At 40.9% G+C, this 23,095-nt stretch overlaps 1 protein-coding gene across 1 annotated transcript in view; it reads left to right on the top strand.

Annotated features, from left to right (window-relative positions):
* The first annotated feature begins 1,453 nt into the window (after positions 1 to 1,453).
* The window catches only part of TAFA1 (TAFA chemokine like family member 1), a 204,111-nt gene continuing 182,469 nt past the window's right edge, over positions 1,454 to 23,095 (top strand). The window contains exon 1 of the mRNA XM_062500691.1: positions 1,454 to 1,571. Coding sequence (XP_062356675.1) covers positions 1,454 to 1,571 — 118 coding nt within the window. The remainder of the gene's footprint in view (positions 1,572 to 23,095) is intronic.

Genomic DNA, 23,095 nt, shown 5'->3' with positions numbered 1-23,095 from the left:
TGCCAAGCAGTGCATCAAGCACTCAGTACGGAGAAAGGAAGAGCTTCATGCTGATCAAAATAATGTTTTGGTACTCTCTATTAATTATACTTGTCAGCTTATGTGGTTCATTTCAACTAATTAGATTTAAAAGCTTCCCAAAGACTCTGCTGCTTTAAAACAGGGGCGAGAAAAGGATTTATATGCATACATTTTATTACCACAGCCTTTCACTATTTTAATATTGTTCATCTTTCTACTGTAGAAATCCCCTGATATTGCATGCAGGTTTTTTGTTGTTCTTGTTGTCTTTTTTGTAAAGACATTTTTTTTTTCCATGTGAGACATTTAATCTTTCAAAGTCTTTCTTGCTTTGTGAAAATGATGTTCAGCTGATTGGATTATTAGATAGAGAGCAGCATCCTGTCATTGGCTGAGTGAGGAGAGTGCCTGAAGTTTGATTAATTTGGCCATCTGAAATGCAGCAGAAGGTGCTGTTAAGGGAACTGGACGATGTGTAGCGTAGCTGAGCCTTGCAAACCTCCTGATCCTTGCAGGCACTGAGAAAGAGCTGCTGAAGTTAACAAGTCAGAGGGAAATTCAGCCAGTTAGTACAGCCATGAACACAAGGATGAAAAAACACAGCTGTCTGCACTGGATGGCCAAGCGCACCAGCAGACAAAGAAATTGACTTTTCCTTTTGCAAAGGGAATACTTTTAAAATCTTGACACAGTCTGCTTTGTGGAAACGTCAAATCTATAGAACACATCTGAAAATCTGTCTGGTCATACTCCAGTCCTTGTACGTGCACAGGTCAAACAAAAGGAAGCTGATTTCATCTAGGGATTAGAACATAATTCTGGGAAACAATTACTTTGTTTGGTAGAAGCATGATTAATAATTAATGCTTGCAAAAGCAACAAACCAAACCATGTACTGTTACCTTCTGGGTCAGTAATAGCCTTTTTAGTTTTGAGGATGGAGTATTCTGGCAATGTGTCTTCGATATCTGAGGATGCTTTATGCCTTTCTGCAATGTGTTTAAAGCAGCTTTGATACTGTCTGGACATCATGTTGGTTTTTTCCAGACAGTGCTGTGATTTTTTGAAATTTGATTTGTATTTTTAACTCTCCTGTAAATTGAGCTATGGATCAGTGTGAACATATTTTCCAGCTTCTATTTATATTGTGGTTTTTTTTAGTCCTCAGATTATTACAGTTTGATTTTTTACCACTGAATTATTAAAGTTATCTAGGCTCCTGTGTTGCTGTCTCTTTACCTCAGCTGTCCTTTTTGGGCATGACATTTGCTGTACAACAATTGCATCTTGCAGGGGGGAATAATAATCAAAATGCATTTAGAAAAAGGAGTGAAAAAGAGAAATATTAAAAACACTGTTATAATGGAAGCTGACTATGCAGCATGCTGTGAGGCATTGGATAATAATGTGTGTCTAATATTTTGTTTAGAGAATGGCAGTGGTCTCTGCAATGTCCTGGGTCCTGTATTTGTGGATAAGTGCCTGTGCAATGCTGCTCTGTCAGGGGTCCCTCCATCACACTTTCCAGCAGCATCACCTGCACAGACCAGGTAGGACTGAGCTCAGCTCTGAGCTTGCAGGCTCTCTGCCTGTGCTCATGCCTGTCTTGATAAATGACTGACTAATCAAAATTGTTTTTATCATTTATGTTTTATGAGTTGTTTGCCTTTGTATTGCACAGCATCTATTTTTTGGTGAGTCTAATGTGTGTTGTGCTTTGCCTATCCAGTGTGGGAATATTCATCCTTTGATGTCATTTTCTAACAATTTCCCAGCATAAGAATCCCATTGTGGGTAGCAGTTCAGTTTCTGTGCCCTTCTCCCCATTTGGTGAAGTTCTGGACGCTCTGTAGAACTTGGACACTGAGACAGCACAGCTTTGTGAAACTTTGGACTTACCTGACCCAAACTGGCTTCAGGTTTGTTCCTTAAACCACCAGCACCAAATCTCCCTCAGTCCCCTGTGTGTGCTGGAGGTCAAGGGTTTGCCTCGGATCAAAGGAGACACACTTATCCTCAGGTTCTCAAGTTTACCTCTGAAAATTGATGGGGCTGCAGAAATGTGGCCTGGGGGAGAATTTGGGACTGTGAATAGAGTGCAGTGCCTGTAAAGGCAGAATCAATCCCACAGGTTAGCAGTGGAGAGCACAGCTCACTTGGACTGCAGGGACAGCACAGCAGTGGTTTTATTGTGTTTTTATTAATAGAAATGCATCACATAACTCCTTCAACTGCTAATTGCACTTTGAAGAATGTGCTGTGCTGAAACATTGAGGTGATGGCATTTTTCTAGCACAGTGTTTTCATCTGGTTACAATTAAATGGGCCAAGAATGTTGCTTAACCGAATTTGAATTCAAAGAAAAGATGGGAGAGGCTTTAACAGTTGTAAAAATGTAAGATGGAAAGTGGTGTAATTCACAGTGATGAGTCTTTTTACAATGTGGCAATTAATATTTTAATGTTTTTTGATTGAATGACATCCCTTCAAAGACACATGGTCTCATACACAGGTCTTTAGCAACTTCAAAACTCAAAAGTTTTCCCAAGCATATTTCTTGCCCAGAAGTCAGAGGTATTGGCATTGCCTTGGTCTGTTGTAATAAAACATAAATGTTACAGAGGAATAGACCAAAATCTTTGCTAGGCCAGGTCTCAGTGCCCGTGTTAGAGCATCAGATTAACCAAGGGTGTTACCTTTACCCCCTGGCACTGGAAATTTGAGAGTGTTTGAAGTTTGAGGGGTGAGGGACTTATTTGGGACTCACAGAGATTTATTATAATGCAATTATCAGTAATGCTGCTGGTTTTTTGAGTGTGTCTCTAGTGAAGGAAAGGGAAAAAAACAGCCCAGCTAAGCAGATATGTAATATCATTTTATGGAATCAGTTGAAACAAGTGACATTATGAGAAAAAATGAGAGCTGGGCAGATCCAGAGCTCTGCAACATTTGCCTAAGCTTGAAAAATCACCTTTTTTATGAAGCAAGAACAGCAAGACACTGAATGCATACCAAATGTTGGGGAAATGTGAAAAATGACAAAATCTTTCACTCAGGGATGTGCTACAGATAGAGTGAAGGTTTTACAGCTGCCTCATCACCTACTCAGAAGCAGCCAAGCTCTCTCTCCTGCGAGCCTGGCTCAGGCAGCTTCTCTGCACCCTACATGAACAAGATTGATGGTGTTCTGATCCCAGGCAGCCAATTTCAGTCTCTCAAGAAATAATCCACTACATTGACAGATGAGTGGAATTTGACATGATGTTCACCTCAAATTCAGATTGTGCTGCACCTGGGAAGTACCAGCCAGTGAGTGTCCTTTAGGGAAACTCTTAGGTATTTTGGATGATTTCTGCTGTCACAACAGAAAATCAAGACTTTGGGTTTTTTTTTTCTTTTTTTTTTCTTTTTTTTTTCTTTTTTTTTGGTAAGGCCCTGAATTTGCAGTCTGCCAGCTGAATGTGAAAGGTTGTACATAAAAGGGATGGAAATATGTTAACTAGCAAACTGAGTGATTTTAATGTATTCAACTGCAGTCCCTGAGCACACCCTATTTTTCATATTTATATTATTAGGAATGCATAGTTTACTTAGAGTTAGAAACTGTGTAAGTAAGATTAAAATTTTCAGTCAAATAAAAGTGAATAAAAAATGGATGCATATGAGCCAAAGCATAATTTCAGTAATTTAATATTTGGTGTATGAAATTTCAACTTACTGAATCATGACAAATAAGCTGTAATCAATAGCAAGCTCAGCATACCTTTTCTTTCAGTTTGTGATCTTCCATAGATAATGAGCTGCTCTAAAATAAGAGAATTTGTGTAGTTCATCTCCATCATGGGGCCACTTTGGTACAAGATAATTAAAAAGGCAGGTTCCACCCCATCTTGTGCTTCTCGTGCTTGATGAATAAGAGAGTCTCTCTGAGCACAGGAAGGTGCAAGTAAAAGATAAAATCCTCTTGGAGTGTATTTAACATAATAAACTTGAACTGAACACAGTGGATTAGCACAATGAATATATCCATCTGGACCGTGGCAGTTAATCCAGTTTTGAAACCCTGGAAATCAAGGGCAATATATTAAAAGGTTAGTTTATCATCAGAGATTTCTGAGCTTGATCCATTTTTTCCTCCCTGAAACTTTCTTAAGCAAGTATCTGAATGGGCTGAAATAGATTTTTACACACTGTGCAATCACAGAAGCTTAAGGCCTCTTTCCAAGTGCAGTATAGTTTTCCATTTTTTCTAATTCAGTACTCCTTTATTCAGTTAGATGACTTAGCAGAAGGTATGAACCTGGAAACAAATGTGATAAACTGCTTTACATGACAGTATTTGTGATGGACTGTAGCTTTATTTTCTATGAAATGTTGGCAGGTGGTCACAGGTAGAAAGGCCATAGTAAATACTGCTTGCTTATAAGATGAAGGATGCTGTATTATTTGTGCTTGTTGATTAATTCTTTCTTGTCTCATTAATGTGATGAGAAGTTTGAGTGCTGCTCTTTAGTGCCCTGAAGTATTAAATTAATGCCTGTTCCTTTGGACTTGGATAGGTGAGGAGGAGGAAGAGACCTGGGAGTAAACCTGCAGAACCCCACTGCAGTGTAACTCCCCTTGGGCAATACAGATGGCTTTCTGCAGGGGTTTTTTATGACTATATTTCATTTTCACGAAAATCATGTTAGGCAAAGGATGTGTGAAGGCATTCACAGGAAATAACTTTATGTGGAAACAAATCTCCATCTTCTTTTCAAGCTTGTCATTTCTGTGTGATTTAAGAAGAAACAGTGGTAACAAAGAGAATTCCACGCTGGCTGTTTTAGTCTCCAAGATACACACAGATGTAGGGCTGTTGAATTGGCCTGAGGGGTTACAGTGGACATGTGATTTGCAGTTATCTGAGTGCCTGTGATAGTTCATTGATCATCTGATTGACAGGATTGATCCTCCCAGCCGTAGGAAGTAAGTGCTGGGATTTGGTGACACAAAAAGATATTAGCAAACTACAGTATTCAAGTTTAATTTAAAAAAAAAAAAATCCATCACCTTTTCAATCATGCAGTTTTTTTGCAAAATTTTGACTTTGTTCCATAACAAAATATTGGATCTGTCAGGTAATCATAGGTGACTACACTGGCCATGTGTTACTTGGAGGGACATAGGCTTCACCTGTAAGTTTATACAAATGAATTAGGTACACATCAAGTTAGTCCTGTGTGCAGTGTAAAGGTGTAAGGCAGACACAAGCAGAGAACAGTACCCACTGTAGCACTGCTGACACCTGAAAATATGTTAATTAAAAATAGGCTTGTTCAGAGGAAGAAATCATGGACTGAATCAAGGCTGGAATTTTATGGTGCTAAACATGAAGTACTTGTTTATTGTGAAAGTAGTTAATGATGTGCCTATTAAAAATCTTCTCAAGAAGTGATTCTCTGTACTACATATTGTGAGATGGAAAAATCAGTCTCAAAGCATTTCTGCACCAACTAACAAGGAACATCAACCTAAGGATGCTCTGAGCATGTTTCTCAGTAGACAGCATTGTGCAGAAACTGTAGTCTGTGGCTGTGAGCAAAAAATGTCTTAATTCTGATCTTGACCTCCTCACTGATTTTTTTTTTTAATAGCTTTGGGATAAACTGCATATTTTCACATTTCAAAAGGTCTGCTATCTTCATATGTGCCATATATGTGGCTATTTGATTCAAAAGGGGCAAGGTTTTGAATCTAATTCCTCAAGAAAGTGTAAATAAATTGTCTCTTTGTAGAACAATTGAGATTTGGAAGGTGAGTTCAGCGGGATGTTTGCTCTTGGTGTTCACAGAAGCAAGTAGTAACTGGGTAGTTACTATATAAAAGTTTCTGTGATTAACAAGAGTTGTGTTTCATTAATCACATGGTGTGAATGCAAACTGTTGCTGTATACAATGTTCAAAATGCCAGGCAGGAACATAGTGAGCAAGGGCTATGAAAGGTGACAGCTATTGTTTCTTGCTGCGTTAATTAAAATGAGCAAATTTTTAAGTTCTAAGGTCTGATACAGTTTCCATTTACACCAGCAAATGCACAGGAAGCACCACAGTGTCCTGGTTTGTTCACAGTCAGAAAATCCTGCTCACTATGAGCTGTTCCAGTCACTCACTGGAAAGATCTCCCTTGTGACACCTTTGTTATACACACCTGGCCTTCACAGGCTGCTCTTGAAATTGTGAAATTACCAACTGCTAAGTGAAGAAATCCAGGTTGTAAGTACCTACCGTGCTCCTGGTCACATACAAAATACATTTGGATGTATGTGGACACGTATTTTGTTTAGGAAGAGAACTGATGTGACAAAATCAACACTTAAGCATGAAGTAGGGCTTCTAGCAGCATGATGGCAATGAACTGCCTGCTGTGCTTGTGTGATGGGCTTGTTTACAGCAGCAGACTTGATCAGAACTATTGCACACTGTGATTTTGATTTTTTTTAGGTTCTTTTCTGAAAAATCGAACTTCTGAAACAAAACCGTCATGGCTCCAGGGTGTGGTTGTGGATAAGGTTAGCCATGGGGGTTTTTGGGGTCTGTAAGCTGTTGCCTGAGACACAGGGAAGTAAAGGGGAAGGGATAGGTTAGCATTGCCAGAGATCAGGCAGTTCTCACTGCAGGTCAGTGGCAGGAGGAGAAGGGCAGCCGGGATCCTCACAGCTCGGAGCAGGTGGAGGAGAGCTGTTCCCAGTCACACTGCTGGCTGTCATCCTTGTTACTTCTGATCCAGGCACATGGAGCAACCTGCGGGGGAGCAGCTCGATGGGCTGTGAACAGCAGCATGGCCAAGGTGTGCAGTGGGGCCCTGAGCAGCCCACGGTGCCCAGGGAGACTCCCCAGGAGCTGCTGGAAGTGTGGCCGCATTCCCTGCGGATGCCCGTGGGAAGACAGGTTGTAAGGATAGTGCAGAAGGCAATTTTCCTCAATGAATTACAGCTGCACTCATTGCAGAGCAGTGGAGACAGCCTTCTCTGCCCAATGAGGATGGGTGTTATAAAAGAGTGGGACAGCTAGTCCAGAGTAAATTGAACTTGCAGCTTGGGATGGAGCCTGCTGGCTGTGCTGTGAGGAGGAAGGGACCTGTGGTTGTACAAGGGACAGACAAGGTAAGAAGATGCTGTGTAGGGTGACAGGGTTAGGTGGCCAGATCAGGGACAGCTTGGGTTAATCATGCAGAAGGAAGAAAGAAACTTGCAGAGAGGAGAGGAATCAGTGCTGTGTGGAGTTGCCTGAGAGAAGTTCATTGAGAGAAAGGCCTGAGAAGTTTTTAATAAAGGGCTGATGATGGTGTCAGTCCAGTCCATCTCGACATAATTATTACTACAGGTGCCCATTCCCTGTGGGCACACCCTCACCGCACACCTTGTGCAGAACAGCAATGGCAAAATGCTCCCAGAGGACAACGGGATGATGCCTCCCGTGTGAGTGCTCTGTGCTCTGGTTGAGTCCCCCCTTCCTCCTGCTATGCTCCCGTCCCCATCCCGTGCCACTTCAGCTCTCCCTCAGGCATCTCTGCAGGTGCGAAGCAAATCCCTCCTGCCCTGGGGAAACAAGGGCCAAAAATTCCCTCTTGCAGTGCTGGCCCTGGCAGCATCTCCTGCTGCTCCGCTGCGCTGAGCCTCCCTCTCCAAGGGCAGCCCTGGTGACTCATGCGGGGACCTTTCAGTGCACACCACTATTTGTAGCTCACTGTCATGGCTTTAAAGACTCTGAGAATTCATTCTGTAGTGGCGAAGTCCCAAGGCAAATTGGGCACCTACAAACATAAACCCCAAAGGCAAACTACATTGCTCTGCACTGAAGTATTTCTGCTGATAACATCAGAAACATGCCTTTAATGATTAGCCTGCTTTAGTCCAAGGCTCATTTATATTTTAAAAGGTAATATTCAAGTGCGTTGCTTTATAAGATTGATGTGTTTTCCCCTATAAGTTTGATATCATTTTATCCTCTACTGTCTATAATCCTTGTATTTCCTTCTGACTTTTTCTCTTGACTCTGAAACCAACCCTTGCTGGGAGCAAGATTTTTTTTCCTGGTGGAACTCAGCATTTTTTGCTGTTTTCAGATGCCCTGTGCAGAACGGTTTTTTCCAGCTGAACTTATTCCTTTGCATGGGAGGGATGCTGGAGCTTTCTGTTCATTGTGCCCTGGGTAGGGACCACGAGGACTGCAGCACAGTTGGAATCTAAATTTATGAGACTCAGGCAGTGATGCACAATGGGGAATCGGGGGTGTAAATTAAGCTGAATGAAGTTACAATGTTTCTGTGACTCATATTTCTACGCTCTATTTGGATTGGTTTTTTTGACATCTCTCTTGCCTTCTGTATTTCTTTTGGAGAAACAGTTTGCCCCTTTTCCTTCACAGTGGGTAAAGAAAACACTCCTGCCCTTCTTGAAAGGTCACTTCAGTGACAGCAGGGTGCAGGATCACTGTTGCTATCATGATAATCAATAACTGTGTCCTACTGTTCCATTGTAATCCTTATTTTGAAAAAACAGCTTAGCTTGGAAATTGAATTGATGGCAAGAATGGAACATTTTGCTCGTTTTTGGATGATGTAAAAGTGATTCCTTGAGAATCAGCAAGTGAAGCACAGTACATGGACAATCTGTTGTCTGGGATGGGTACCCTCGTTGTGGTGCAGTGTCTCTGAGTTCCAAGTAACCCAGGGAATAACCTGCTCTCCATGAGCAGCTCCCACCCAGCCACACGTGGTGGGAGATTTTTGGAATTAGGCACATATATTTTTTCCATAAACAGTTAAGTTTTATTTGTATACCATGTACCTTAATTCTTACTGTATGAACAGGCAACTAAAATCCAGCTTAAACAGTGATCCTTGTCTCTTGATTATCAGGAGAGATGTTGGCTCAGGTTAAAGAATGTTTTTTTAACCCATTCTTGTGCATGATCCAAAGATCCTACTGGATTAATTTAGTTTTCTTTAGTTGACAAATCTGAATCAAGAACCCTCATTTTGAACCTACCAAAACACAGTGAGCAAAATACACTGTCAATTAAACGGTGTACAAGTGGAAGTTATAGCTGGAAGGATTTGATTAAAATCTCCTATGTATGTACATATCAGCTTGTTGGAAAGTGAGGAACCTAGGACTGTGATTTTTATGTGTTGTAAATAATGTCAGCAACCAAAGGCTCTATAGATCAGCCTGGGTGCAGGCAAGAGCCTCAGGAACTAAACTGCACACTCTGATAAAACTTTATTTTTACTGTCCTCATTAATGCTCTCCAAAACTGCTGCTAAATATTTCTGGCAAGCAAAGCTTCAGTGCAATTGTACTGTGTTGTTCAGGATTTATTAATTATAATCTTTTCTTGCAGAGTCTATTTATATTTGATCATGACATTAATTGGTTGCCAAAACAAACTAGAGTTAATGGTGTTTAATTAAGTGGTTGAGAGCAAGCAAGGACATTTTATTTGGAAAATTGGTTTCATTGATTTACATGTTTGTTTCTTAAAAGAACATGCAGAAATGAAGGGAACCTATTGGTTAGCACCTCTTTCCTATGTGCTGCCCAGGAATCACAATAACACAGTAGTGACTTTGAACATGTTCAAGAATTAAAAAGTATCTGTAGTTCATATATTTGCCTGTATAAACACATTAAAAAGTGTTCACATTCTGAATTTAAATAAAACCGAAAACCAGACAGAAATGAGATCAAATAACACTGAAACTATCATTAAGGCCATGTTCAGAACACTGCATTTTGAAAAAAACCACATTTTAGAGAAGACCTTAGCTTCATTTCTGGAGTGGCTAAAGGTGCTGAGGATAAGGAAGGTATGGTAAAATACATTGAAATATGACTAGATATGTATTTCTTGTAATTATATTCATAAATCTCCATTATTTTATTTCTATGATATAGTGATTCCTACGCTTTCTATCATGAGTTTAAAAATTGGCTGATTTTACAGTTCAGAAACCTTTGAACACCAGCCTATTTCATTTTAAAGCCAAAATTGGAACTGAGTAGGAAAATCTGAGGACTTAATATTTGGGGCTTTTGAGTTTTTTTTTCTTAAGAATCACTTTCCACTCTTGAAACTTTAAAAAGTGGTTTGATATCTTTGTGCCTTCTTTATTTCTGCCTTGATATTCCTCTTTGGAGAAAAAAAAAAATTATCTGTGTAGGTATCAGCACCTACCCAAAATGAACTGTCATCCTGATAAAGGTATAAATCCTGTCTGGAAGCATAAATCCAGATCTACCAGGGGCTCCCTTTTTCCCAAGAGGAATCAAGACCACAGAGAGTTCAAATTCAGCACCAGGGTGAACATGAGGAGGGTGTGTCCTGTGTGTCCTTCTGGCTGGTACCAGCTCTTGTTTTAGTTCAGAGCAGCACTGAAATTAAAGTAGGTCTGGTGTTTTCAGAAGTTGCCTTTATTAATACAAGGATATACTTTCCATTATTAATACAAAGATATACTTTCCATTAAACAGCAGAGATCTGGGGGAAAATCTTGCTTTAATCATAAGCTCTCACAGCTAAGCTAACACAAATTACTGTGACTGTCATTAACGCATTAAATTCCTCTTTTTGGTTACTTGCATGGAGTGCTTTCAAATTTGGGTGGTCAGCCAGCCAGAATTCACTGCTGTGTTAAACAAAAGAACCCCAAGGGATGAGTTGACACTCACGGAGGCTTTTGAGTTCCTAATTGTTTTCAGTGTGCTGGGGCAGGATCTGACAGAGAATGACTGTGTCTAAGCCCACTCCCACATCTATAGTATTATTATTTCTTTAGCAATATCTTTTTGTGAAACTTTAAAATGCAGATTTTTTTTTTCCCCCCCAGGTAATTAGAAACTGTGTTTCCTCAGCTGAAATCTCAGTGCTTTCTCCATTAAGTCAGCTGCCTGGGTGGTGTTTATCCTAACCTTGTTTTGAGTTTCTTCAACAAATAGATGACTCCTTTAGTTCTAATTTAGTTTCTCTTAGTATTTCCATTATCTCTTTCTAGTTGGCAGGCAAGGAAATCAGATGTGCATCAAATGAAACCATTTGTCATGGATTAGTGCATGCAAATGCCTTGATAACAGCAGTAGACAAAAGCTGTGAGTGTCTGAACACTGACTTAGGAAGAGAAAATGAACAAGGCCAAAGCAGCACTGATAGCTGTCCCTAAATGAGATTATTCAATGCCTAAGAGCAGGAAAACACTTCTGTGCCCTCCCTTGACATTTGTCCTCTACTGAAATCTCAATACATTAGAGAAATTCGCAGGGAAGCCTGTGAAGTGGGGAAGTGTCTGTGGCAGCTCCTGGCTTGCCCGGGAATATGGACACATCAGGACCTTCCCTCTATCCATGAAAACCCATCTGTATCCCCAGCAGAGGTGGAGAATGGGGGTCACAGACGGGCAAAAGTAGAGGAAACAACATTAATGATCCTCCAACCTTTGCATCCCAATTTGCCACAGCACACTGGCAGTCAGGAGAGCTGCCAGGCAGACACAGTGAATTCTGTGGAGGTTGAATGTATCCTCCTCAACGACTTCTTCCGAAATATTTTGCATTTCCTTCTTTCCCCGAGGGCAGAATTGGGTAATTGCTTAATGCTGATTCCTGCTGTTGATAACACGCTGAATTGAATGAGTTGAGTGGTTATTAGATATTTATCTCATGCTTGTCCTGGTTACTCCAGTTCCATTATGAGCCTGCTTGGTCTCTTTTGAGTCCTAAGAGGTAAATGTGAGCTCTGGAGTTCCCACTCAAAGGATGGAGGGAGGAAGAGCTGAAGCACTGTTGTAGGAAGGGGAATTTTGAGATGCCCTGACTGGGAGCAGGCTGTGGGCAGGGAGCATCCAGGGCACATTGTATTTCTAACACAGAGGCTGCCCTTTCCTGCGAGGTCCACAATTGCCAGCTGTTTTCTGTAGGTTTTTATCCTGTTTCAATCTTTATTTTCCCTCTCCTTTCCTCTAAATCAGTTTCCTTTACTTTCCCTAAACCTTGCTTTATGTAAGCTCCTATGGCTCTCACTTCTGGAAAAGGCTTTCTGAACTTCCTCCTCTTAGTCAGTGCACCTTGATGTGGTGTTTGAGCAACAAAATTCTCTTTGATTTCATCCCAATTTGAACACCAGCAATATCTTACACTAAATAGTTTCCAACAGTTCTATTTAAAAACATCAAAATGGAGCTATTTGATAAAAAAAGACTTGAAATGCTAGAAATAATTTCCTACTACCAGGTATTGGCAGGATAAAGTGTTTTCTAAGAAAAACTGAGAAAAATATAAATCACAACCTCTTCTACCCATAGGAAAAACTATTTCTGTTGATCAGAATCTTTCAGTGGGAAGGATTTCATAGTGGTTTCTGGTGTCTACACACCCCATATGTGTTTTGATGGTACCTTCTACAAGCACAGTGGTATTGAGCAGTTCTTTGTACCAGTCAATCCTCTGAGGTTCAGGCTATGCAAGTCCCCTCTAAATCCTGTTCTTAGGTGAAATGAATTATTTCTTACATTCCTTTCTTGTTTTTTAGCCTATCAAAGGAAAAGGTGTAATCTACAGTGTCTAGAGATGGAAACAAGCTACAAAGTAGTATCAGATTTATACTGAAGTCCTTCTGATGAGGATTGTGTGTGTTTAGTATGCTGCTCCCTAGATCTGAGGGGCCATGCTTTTTAACAGGTGAGATGAGATTATCCCTTAGTCCTGACAGAATCTATGAATCAAAATCTGGAGGGGAAATTAATGCGGAGTTTAGAATGCAAACCTGCTTTTTAATGTAACTATAGTAAAACAATTTTCTCTGTATAATGCATTATATAAATTAGTATCTTAAGCTTCAACTTTCTTACTCTGAGCTGTGTCCTACCTGCTTTCCAAGTGCTTTAATGTCCAGATTTCACATAGGAGGCAAAGATATTAACAAAACTCAAATATGCCTTTGTCAGGAGGGATTATTCCATATTTTGATAGCACATATGGGTCTCAGAACCTCATTTTCTATAAAGGCAGCCTAGTTTTACAGGGGCTCTACAGCAACAAGGAAACTTGTGTCAAGATAAGTGTCATCTTACAAAGGGAAAAAAGAATTCAGACTGTTTCTTTTGCTATAACTGGGGGGGCAGGGAAGGTCCAAAACCTTAATCTCTTGATTGATTCTAAAAACACAGATTACTCTGGGGAAAACTGGGAGATCTGTCCCAAAAGAGGACTGTGCTCTGGGAATTCTGGGTGGAAAATAACCTGTTTGGCCCAGCCAAAGGTGTGGGCACGCACACTTGGTAGGGACAGGATGCTATTGAGGTCCTGCATGTCCTTCCCACTGATGGTCAGTTTTGGGATGTGCAGAAGTTTTGCTTCTTGCTTGTTGGAACCTATTAAACCTCGAAGCTGGAGCAAGGTCTTCTCCATGCTTTATTTTGGCAACGCAAAAGCTTAGAGGTTCTGTAGATATTTATCAGCGTTGGTTTTTTTGGTTTTTTTTTTTTCTTTGTTTCATTTCAAGACTTTCTGTTCTTTTTGCTGTCATAGAATGAATTGTGTGTCCCACTTCAGATTGCAGTCACCTGTCTGGACTGAGGAGTCCTGGCACAGGATCCTTCTCCTCTCATGCAATGAAAAGGTGACTGATCACCTGCTGCCCTCAGGCTGTCTTGCAGAAAGCATCTAAAGGCTCTCATTAGGCCTTGAGTATGAAACTAAGACTTGATTCCCTCTCCGCTGATGAATTAATGTAAAAAAATGCTCATTGAACCTTTTGTGGTAATAAGCTTTCACGTGCTTGAGTAATTGTAGGAAAATTTCTGTTGTGACAATTGTTTATTTTTTAGTTTGAGGGAATACAGGATAACAGTCTACATTCTGAAAAGCAGCGTTGCTTTTGTTGTGTGACTAAAGCAGTGTAAATAATTGAATTTTTTCTATGACAGCCAAAGGAAGATATCAAGTATTGGTTTGGTGCAGTATTTACATTTTGAAATTAGTTTAGAACCACTCAATTGTTTTTCTAAGTGGAAAAGAAATAAATAGAAAACAAAACCTGAAATAATTTGACAAATTCCTAGACACTGAAAGAAGAGTGAGGAAATGGCCAGATAAATAAAAAATGACTAGGGGGTGGTACTGCTTCTTTCCTTGAATAGATTTAAGTCAGAGTATCTCTAATCAGAAGTTGTGTTCTGCTTTAGGGGCTGACTTTTCATCTTTCCCCCTAAAGCAGAGCTGTGGTGTTAAGATACAGCTGGAAGGGAGAGTGCATTCCAGCTGAGAAGAGCAGGGGTGGAAGAGCTTTGGGGGGCTCCTGGCATCCAGCCAGGGTCATCCCACCACACCAAGGGTTTGGGTTTTTTATTTTTCAGCAGCCTAAAGCACAAACCTCTTTCCAAAGCCTTGTGGTGCCTGTTGAAGTCCTAGCCCAGTTTTGTGACACCTTTTCATGCTGCTTCCCAGATCAGTGGATGATCTCTTGCTGTTGAATCTTAGAGCCCCAACTTTCTGCCAGCAGAAATAGAACGGGGTGTAAAACACTTAGAATTTTGATGGCCCTTCATGTGGAATAGAAAATGTAGATTCATTTCACAGCTGACAAAGAGCTGATTATTTATGTTCCTTAGAAAAACAATGTAGAACGTCCAAGAATCTTTTTTTGCCGTTATGGACGACTTTCCTTGTATTTTCACATCGTTCTTTTTTGAATCATGACAAAGTGAGATTAAACAACAAACAGCCCCTGAGATCTGTCATTTTCTTCCCAATGATTTGCATAGGATGGTGCCCATAAATTGTGGAGGCAGTTACTGGATAGTGTGAATGCACAAGTACTTTCTGATATAATTTTGAGAAGCATCCTGTGTATTATATCTGCACAAGATAATGATGCCATTCTATAAAAAAGGCTGCTAAACATTTTCAGGGCACTAAACCTTGAGGCAAGGGTGCTAATTTCTTTCATTTTTTAACATAAAATTGAGAAGTTTTATGCTAGGTTATATAACACTCTGCCTACCTCTCTTCTTATTTATTTAAACATCAAAATTACAAAAATCCTCAGTGTTTTAGACACCCTCCTTTGTCTGTAAATCCTCCTTCTGTAAATGGGAAGCTTGGGAAAGATGCTCTGAGAAAAGGAGGCTTAATTCTGTTCTGCTGAAAAGACTCCTTATTTATGGCTGCTTTTATTTTATGTATTTATCCTCATTACTTCTTGAGGAGGATAGAAGGAGGAGGTAAAATATCATCTCCCAGAGTGAGAAAGTGGGTATGCACATGGATGGCCAGGCTCGTCCAACTTTTTGTTCTCTGTGGCACAGGAATATTCACTGCTATGTGAATCTGTACATTACCTCATATTGTAGTGTAGAGACCCATTTTTAGTGTGCAGAGCTGGGATCTTCATATCATTGTCCTTTGCTCTTCCCTAATTTCTTGTCTCTCGGTACAGCCCATAGTGGGATGTTCACAGCAGCAATGTCCCAGACTCTCTGATGGGTAACTCAGTGCTAAAAGATTCCTTTTGGCTGAGCAGGTCTTGTTATTCAAATGCTCACAAGGGTTTGGGGTCTGGCTGCATTCCTGTTGGCCCTGATGAAGACTGAAATGTTTTCAGTCCTGCTGTTGCTGAGAGCATCTTTCCTCATTGTCCAAGTGCCAGTCTGGAACAAGACGTTTCCCCTGGGACCACGGCTCGTCGTGGACCAAAGTGGGACTAGCACTGTGAGGGACAGCAGAAAATCCCTGTTCTGCACTGGCCACGGGAAATGGATGCTGCTGCCTTCTCCAGGCTACCCCTCCCCACTCCCTGAGAGAATTTGTGCTGCCCTAGCAGCCGTGAAGTTTTCTCTCTGCAGCTGCAAGGACAAGGCGTGTCAGAGCTGCCCTGGCCAGCAGCAAAGCCCTGGCACTGCAGGAGCCCAGCACACGCTGGTTTTCCATGTTCCTTTTCCCTAAAAGTGCCCAGGGCAATCTGGTTTTGTCTGTCCTCAGGGCACAGCTCTGAGGCTGGCAGTGGTGCTGGTGGGCTGTGGCCCAGTGGGGCACACGTTATCCAGGTCTCCTGTCCCCACAAGGCAAAAGCAAAGCCCCACCTGACTTGGGGGTTGAAAAGGTGCTACTGCAGGCACAGGGCTTCTGCCATTCTCTAGGTAAAATCACTCACTCGAATTCCTTGACTTTTTGTTATTTGTTTTGTTATGTCTACTCCCAGCCCAATAATGAAGATATACTTCCAATATTTTTATTTTGCATTCTGTGTTCTGGTGGCCACAACTGGGCAGACCTCAGTGCTCACAAGGATAGGTTTTCTAAATGAGATATTTAAAATCATAAAGGATAAACGTATGAAACCTGAAACCAGTGTCAATTACCCTGCCTTTGTACTTCTCTAGAAATATTTTTCTTACTACATTTTGAATTATGATTCCTGTAACAAATTCTAAAGCATATCTATTGACTCAAGTGCAGAGAATGCTCAAAGTGCCATTAAGTCTGCCATGACTCTTTCTGTCAATATTTCATATTTGGGGAAGTGCAACTCGTGCTGTAAATAAAGCCATGGCCAACTGGGGAAAGGTAGTGCTTGTATGGCCATACCACAGCTTTGCATCCATACCTTTACTGTAATCCAATTCACCTTTTGCTCTGCATTCCCCACACTCATATGGATTTCTTCCATGGGGGTTTCAGGCACTACACCCTTCTGTATGTGTGGCAAGATTCAGAAGCTGCAAATCCATGCAATCAATCCACTTGGTGATCTTCCAGTAAATAACACCTGAGCTGATGGTTGGTTCAGCTTTGTGATAGACATAATTTGGATTTAGAGCTGTTTGCCAGCCTGATGGGTAGAGGGGTAAATCTGCTCCCCTTGGGAGCATCCAGCCTGGCAGCACCTCACCTGTGTGTGCTGCTCAGAGCCTGGCAGGGAGAGGATGCTCCAGAGACTCCTTGCTCCTGGTGGCTGTGACTGGGGACTTAAGGAATTAGCAGGCTTTCTTGCCAAACATTCTGCTTCCATCACGCTTCTGGCAGTTATAGGTATATTAATTATCATTTTTATCATGTAATAGTCTATAGGCCTAAAATAACAAATTGTGAGCACATCTGTAGGTTAGGTTTAACTTTTAAGGTTAAGGTTTTTAGGTTTATGCTTTTCTGTACATAGATATATATTATTTCTTTATTGGCAATATTAATCATTATCGTATAATCATTAATCATTCAAAATCATTCTAGTTGAAGAGTTGAATAGCTGCATTTTATTAATTTCTCCCCTTCTACCAGAATCATGCCAAAATCACCACATCTTGTCCAACTGTTAGTATATGAAGATGCTTTCTCCTTATAAGTCTCTTATATAGTCACACACAGTATGAAAGAGTGGAGGATATAAAGATTTCATCTATATGCTTTCCCATAATTTATATTTATTAATTTTTCAAGGAGGGAAACTGCCCCACCAGTGAAGAGAAAGAGAGGTAGACTATGAAGCATTTTTCTCAATGGCAGCAATGAAAGTGTTCTGTGATTTGGGATGTTAGAGCAAGTCTGCTGGGAAATGGATTAGTAGGCCAGGAGAGGGTATTGTGATCAAAGTGCATAGTAAATTAATTTACCTCACACTCCAGCAATTTATCACATAGATATCACCTCTACATGTGTAAAGATATATGAGTATGGATGTGATATTACTCTAGTGCTTATATCTTATTCCTGAACCTAAATAATTTAACACTCCTGCTTTAACCTTATTGAAATATTTAAACCCTGCCATTCCTTAGATTTGGTTTTGTTACAACTGTTACATTACATTTTTGTGTCATGACACCCGTTGGTAACTGCAGCCAAGAGAGGTCTTTGGCTGTTTGAATAGAAAGCAAAGCTGTTTTGGGCTGGTAAATGCAAAGAAATTTCGTGATGAACAAGGAAACGCTTTGTAAAGTAGGAGGAATGACAGATTCACTGACATCAGGAGCCTTTTTAAAAAGAAGTTTTTCATTTGCTCTCCCTTGCAACTTTTGGCTTCTAGTCATTTCCCATCTCAAGAGCAGTTCTGAGTGCTTTTTCAAGTTGCACTAGTTATGCCGCACAATTAGACTTGGCTGGTAAACAGTTCATTAAAAATATCTACTTCAAAGCAAGATGAAAGGCAGCTCTCAGAGGTTTTGTTGGAGAATGGAACAAAATAAAGATCCACCCATTGTTGAAGGGCCTCGAGGTCAGGGAATGGAGGTGGTGCAGTGAGGCTGGGCATGGGGAATATTCACAGCTATGTCCTGGCTGAATTAAGGGGAGGGGGGAAAGGGTTTTCTTTGCTGCTCTTGGGCAAGGGGCTGTGCTGTCTCTGTGCCTTTGTCCAAAACCTGCCTTGTTCCTCAGCAACTCTTTCCCATGAGAAACCCAAGTGGCTCCTTCTCAGAAGGTTTCAGCTGTACAGAATGTGTGCTACACAAAAATTCCCTCAGAAAAGCCCCCATTATTTCAGAGCCTATGCTCAATTCAGTGAGGATGAGCTGGACCCTGATGCTCTTGGAGCTGGCACAGGGCTGCAGAGAGAGGATCGACCCCTCTCCTGCCATTCCATAACCTCTTTCCTATAATTCCTTTCCTATAATTCCTTGGCTCCTGTCTGCAGACCCACCAGTTTCTCAGAATCCCTTTCTTGCCTGCATTCCTTTAATTAATTACTTATCTCCAGGTCTTTTAAAAATCTGTTAATTGGTGTATTTTGCTGTCTGTTTCCCCTAAAGTCTGAAACCATTTTATGCTCATCTTATCTAAGTGTACAATCAGCTAAATTAATACTAATTACAGTTTCTGAGGCTCTCTTGAATTCATTTTCTGAAGGGAGAAATGTTTTCTTGATGTTTATTTACAAGTAGAGGTCATGAATATTCCTGTATTAATCTTTTTTGATTACTAACACCTGATAATTCAGATTGCTTCTTCCTAAAGTATTTTTGGTTCAATTAATTTGCTTTTACTGCTGGATCTAACACATATTCTGCTGTAGTAAATCACCTGCTAATGAAAGTACATCTTCTTAAATTAGTTCAGACTTGCCTTGTTAGACTTCCATTTGAGGAAAAAAATGTACTTAAAAATACTTGCAGAAAATGCAAATAAAAAACTTAGATAATTAATTTTAGTTGAAATTTTTCAAGTGAAATACTGTGACCTTTATTTTTATTTTTTTTTTTTTTTTTGAGTGGGTTTGACCATCATCTGCATTTTTCTTTGTAATTTTTTTTAGGATAGAATTATTAGTGTTTCTTGTAGTTTTTTTTTTTTCTGTTTGAGTCTCAGAACCTGTACTGTCAGTAGGAAAATATGACCCAAGGAAAGCATGAAGTGTTTTAAGGAGGTCATGGAACGATGAGCTGGTGCAAATATTGTAACTCAGGACTCCAGAACTGCCAAGAAAAAGATGGAAGAAGTTGGTTGTCTTGTATAGGAGAAGATATTTCCAAAAAAAAAAGCAGTTGTCTCTCAGTTAAGCTTTCATCCTCCTTTTTCTCCATCAGCACAATGTAGGCACCAAGACCATGTTTATTCAGTGGCATTTTACCAGCATTTCCCAGAAGACTCAGGACAGTAGATAATGGTTGCAGGGTTGTATAGAAAAGCAGCTTTAGACCCTCTATCAACTGAAATTCACTGATGGCTCATGGAGAGGGATTTCAGGTGAGCCAAGTGACCCATCTGATAAAGGAGTGAATGCTTAATCAGGACAATTAATCTTAGCCAGGGCAAAATGAATCTCTTCCACTGAGGCAGGAAATTTGTCATGCAGCTTTTGCTCAGGTCCTCAAGAGGGAGTGTGGTGTGTGATGGGGTCTGCAGGTGGCAAAGGAGTGTTTGGGTGCTCAGAAGGGAAGAAGGATGCAGTGATCTTAGAGGCCAAAGCTACAGAACCACTTGGCAACGTGTCAGACTCTTCACAAATCAGCATATGCTAGGATTCAAAAAAATTAATTAAGAGCTTAGACAACTAATAAACTGTAGATATATTTGGATTTTTTTTTAGGTTATAATCTTCATTTATCATTGTAATCTAGCTGTTCAAATCTTAATGTCTCTAGTGCAAATCCTAGTTATGCCTGCACTAAAATCTGCACCTGTCTCCCTGATGTCCATGATAGCTGGCTTTTTAGTCTGAAAAAATACAGTTAGAACAAAGTTCTTCTCTTGTCACAGCTGTAGCAGGACTGGTCATTGTGTCAAATCTCAGTTTTCAGTGTTACTTGTAAATAATTTCACCCTGCCTCTAACTGAAGCTTGTTTCTTCCTGGCTGTGTCTCGTGGTGCTGCATGAGCCATCTAAGGTGTTGAAGTTTATACGTCCAGCCAGAAGTCTAATTAAGGTTCTTGTTTCGTGCTGTGATAAGTTCCACCTTTTGTTCTTTGTAAGTTTTGTTACACTGTGCTGGTGTCTGATTGTCCTTAGCCTGGACCTTGTCTTCCTCTCCTGGTATCCCCTTCTCCATTGTATCAGTTGTGAACTGCTTGTTTTGATTTTTTAATAGTATTTTTTGTCTGTTCCCAGCAGATTTATTTCCTGTTTGTTGTGTTGCACATGCTTTCCTGTGTGTGCCTTGCACTGGGCAGGTTTTCATGTTGCTCATTCCCACAGTACTTTCTGTGCTCTTTCCAAGCCCCTTTAGCATCAGCTGCTGTTGGGATAGGGGATTAGGTGTAGCAATTGGTCTGATATTCTGTAATAACTTATCTATTACTGCAGAAAGAAAGATTATCTAAAGAAAGTTTATCTTCAAAAGCCTGTACTTAGGATAATAAATTATTCTTTAACTCAGGTAACTTTATCTCATCTCCAAAGACATCTCTTGGGACAGAGTGGTTTAGGTACCCAAATACAGGTTTGTGCTTTCTGTGGATTTCAGCCATGGGTTTTCAGGCATTCAGTTTAAAAGTTGCATCAGGGTTTCATTTCACTGGGTCTTAATTCCCTGAACATCCCCCTCTCATAAAATGCCTCTAGACACATCCACACAGTGCAAAGGAGCACAGAGGTGTCCTCGTTGGAGCCTGCTCCAGAGCCAGCACAGGTGCATCAGGACACACTCCCTGTGTTAATTTGGCACCCTGCTTCCCAGGCTGGGCCACTTTGTGTTGCTTCAGTATTGCATGTGTTGATTGCCAATCTGCTTTCTGGTTTCAGGTGCTCAGAATAACCTGGTTTTGAGGTAATATATCATCCTAGGGGCTCATAAGACCAAAATTCAGTATTTTAAGCATTATCTTAATTGCACACATTTGTGTTCATGCTATGTTTCTCAGATTTTGTTAATGAACTAAATTATCAGCAAAAATTGTTAGAAGGTGTAGCTAAAATTTGATATTGATTGACTCACTCTTGCCTGTGGGTATGGAGTGCCCTGGTTTATTATTCAGAACCAAATTTTACTCTCTGAAAGAAGGAAGATGTTATTAAAGTGAAATATATGTGTACAGCCAGGCTATTGCCCTACAAACTGTGGCGATAAACCTGAGGCTTAGGTACTCCTGAAAATATTCCCTACAGAGAAGGACATACATTTGTTTATAATAAGTCAGGGACTTAGAACAGGATTTCTGCTGATGTTTGTAGCCCATGCCCTGGCAGCAGTCAGCAAACTCTTAATTAGCATCTAAACCCAACTTTAGGGCCACAAGGGTGACCTTCACTAGAGGCGAGCAATGAGAAACTTTTAATTTCCTAATTACTGAGCGGGGCTAATGGATGCAAGGCGACATCAAAAACTATTCTTGCTCCTCTTGGGTTCCTTGGACTCCTTTGTGTGTATTGTTTGCATCTCTGCCCTGAAAAATGTATAGGCAGTGTGCAATAAAGTTATTTTAGCCTGGGGGGGGCTGCGAGATCCACACTGTCACTGTGTACAGGGTAATTTAAATGTGATATTCCAAACAGAGGGCAAGTTGCTGTGCTCATCTCTACTGCAATAATAATTATTAACTGTGCTCTGTTTTTAAGGAAACAAATGTGAAATACGGGTTTTCCTTGGAGCTGGAGGGCTTAAATTGCTCCCATGAATAGCACATATTATTCCATCAGTTAAGTGCAGCAGCTGAGGTCACTGGGCTTTTTCAGCCTGGAGAAGAGGACATTGAGGGGAGACCTCAAAGCTGTCTAAAACTTCCTCACAAGGGAAAAGTGGAGGGTCAGGCACTGAGCTCTGCTCTCTGTGATCAGTGACAGGACCCAGGGAGCAGCTGGAGCTGTGCCAGGGCAGGTTTAGGTTGGGTATCAGGGAAAGGCTCTTCCCCCAGAGGGTGCTGGGCACTGCCTTGGATTCTCAGGGAATGGGCAAAGCCCCCAGGCTGCCAGAGCTCCAGGAGAGTTTGGACAGCACTCTCAGGCACAGGGTGGGATTGTTGGGGTGTCTGTGCAGGGACAGGAGTTTTCTGTCTTCACTTGAGTAGCTCATCTGCTGGTTCATACAGCGTGTGGTCACAGGGTGTCCCTTGTCACTGCTCACCAACACAAAGTGACTTAGGGCAGGTGCAGAGCCAGCAGCTTCTGGGGTTCAGACCTTGCTGATCCGTGGATTAGGGACCTGGTGCTGGGTTCAGAGGTCACATTGTGAATGATTTCCTTTGCAGCACTGGGATACAGGGTCCTGCTTCCCCTCTAGTTTTCTACACCTCTTGTTAACATAGCTCAAGCTTGTGTAGTGACCTGGAACCAAGTAATTGCTGTGCATTAAAGTACATACATTTACTGGTGTAAAATGCCAGCAATTGTGCCGAATAGCAATTACACCAATTCGAAAATTGCTTATCTAAATCCATTTGACATGTGATGCCTTCAATGCTTTTCACCAGTTTTGCATTATGAGAAATGGTAAATAAGTGCTTGGACTTTACATGTCATCTGCTAATGTTTGTGGTTTCCTGTGTCCCTCCCCTTTATTTGTCCCTGCTGGAAATTTTGTGCTTAAATTGGTTAAGTGCCCTTGATTCCCCTTGCTACTTTTGCTGGTCTCTTTTTCCCACTTTGTCTTTTTTTTAGGGTATGTTACATCATAA

The sequence above is a fragment of the Cinclus cinclus genome, chromosome 12 (genome assembly GCF_963662255.1).
Source record: "Cinclus cinclus chromosome 12, bCinCin1.1, whole genome shotgun sequence".
Classification (NCBI taxonomy): Eukaryota; Metazoa; Chordata; class Aves; order Passeriformes; family Cinclidae; genus Cinclus; species Cinclus cinclus.
The sequence above is the reverse complement of the archived record's forward strand: the minus strand, read 5'-3'. Positions and strand labels throughout refer to the sequence as shown.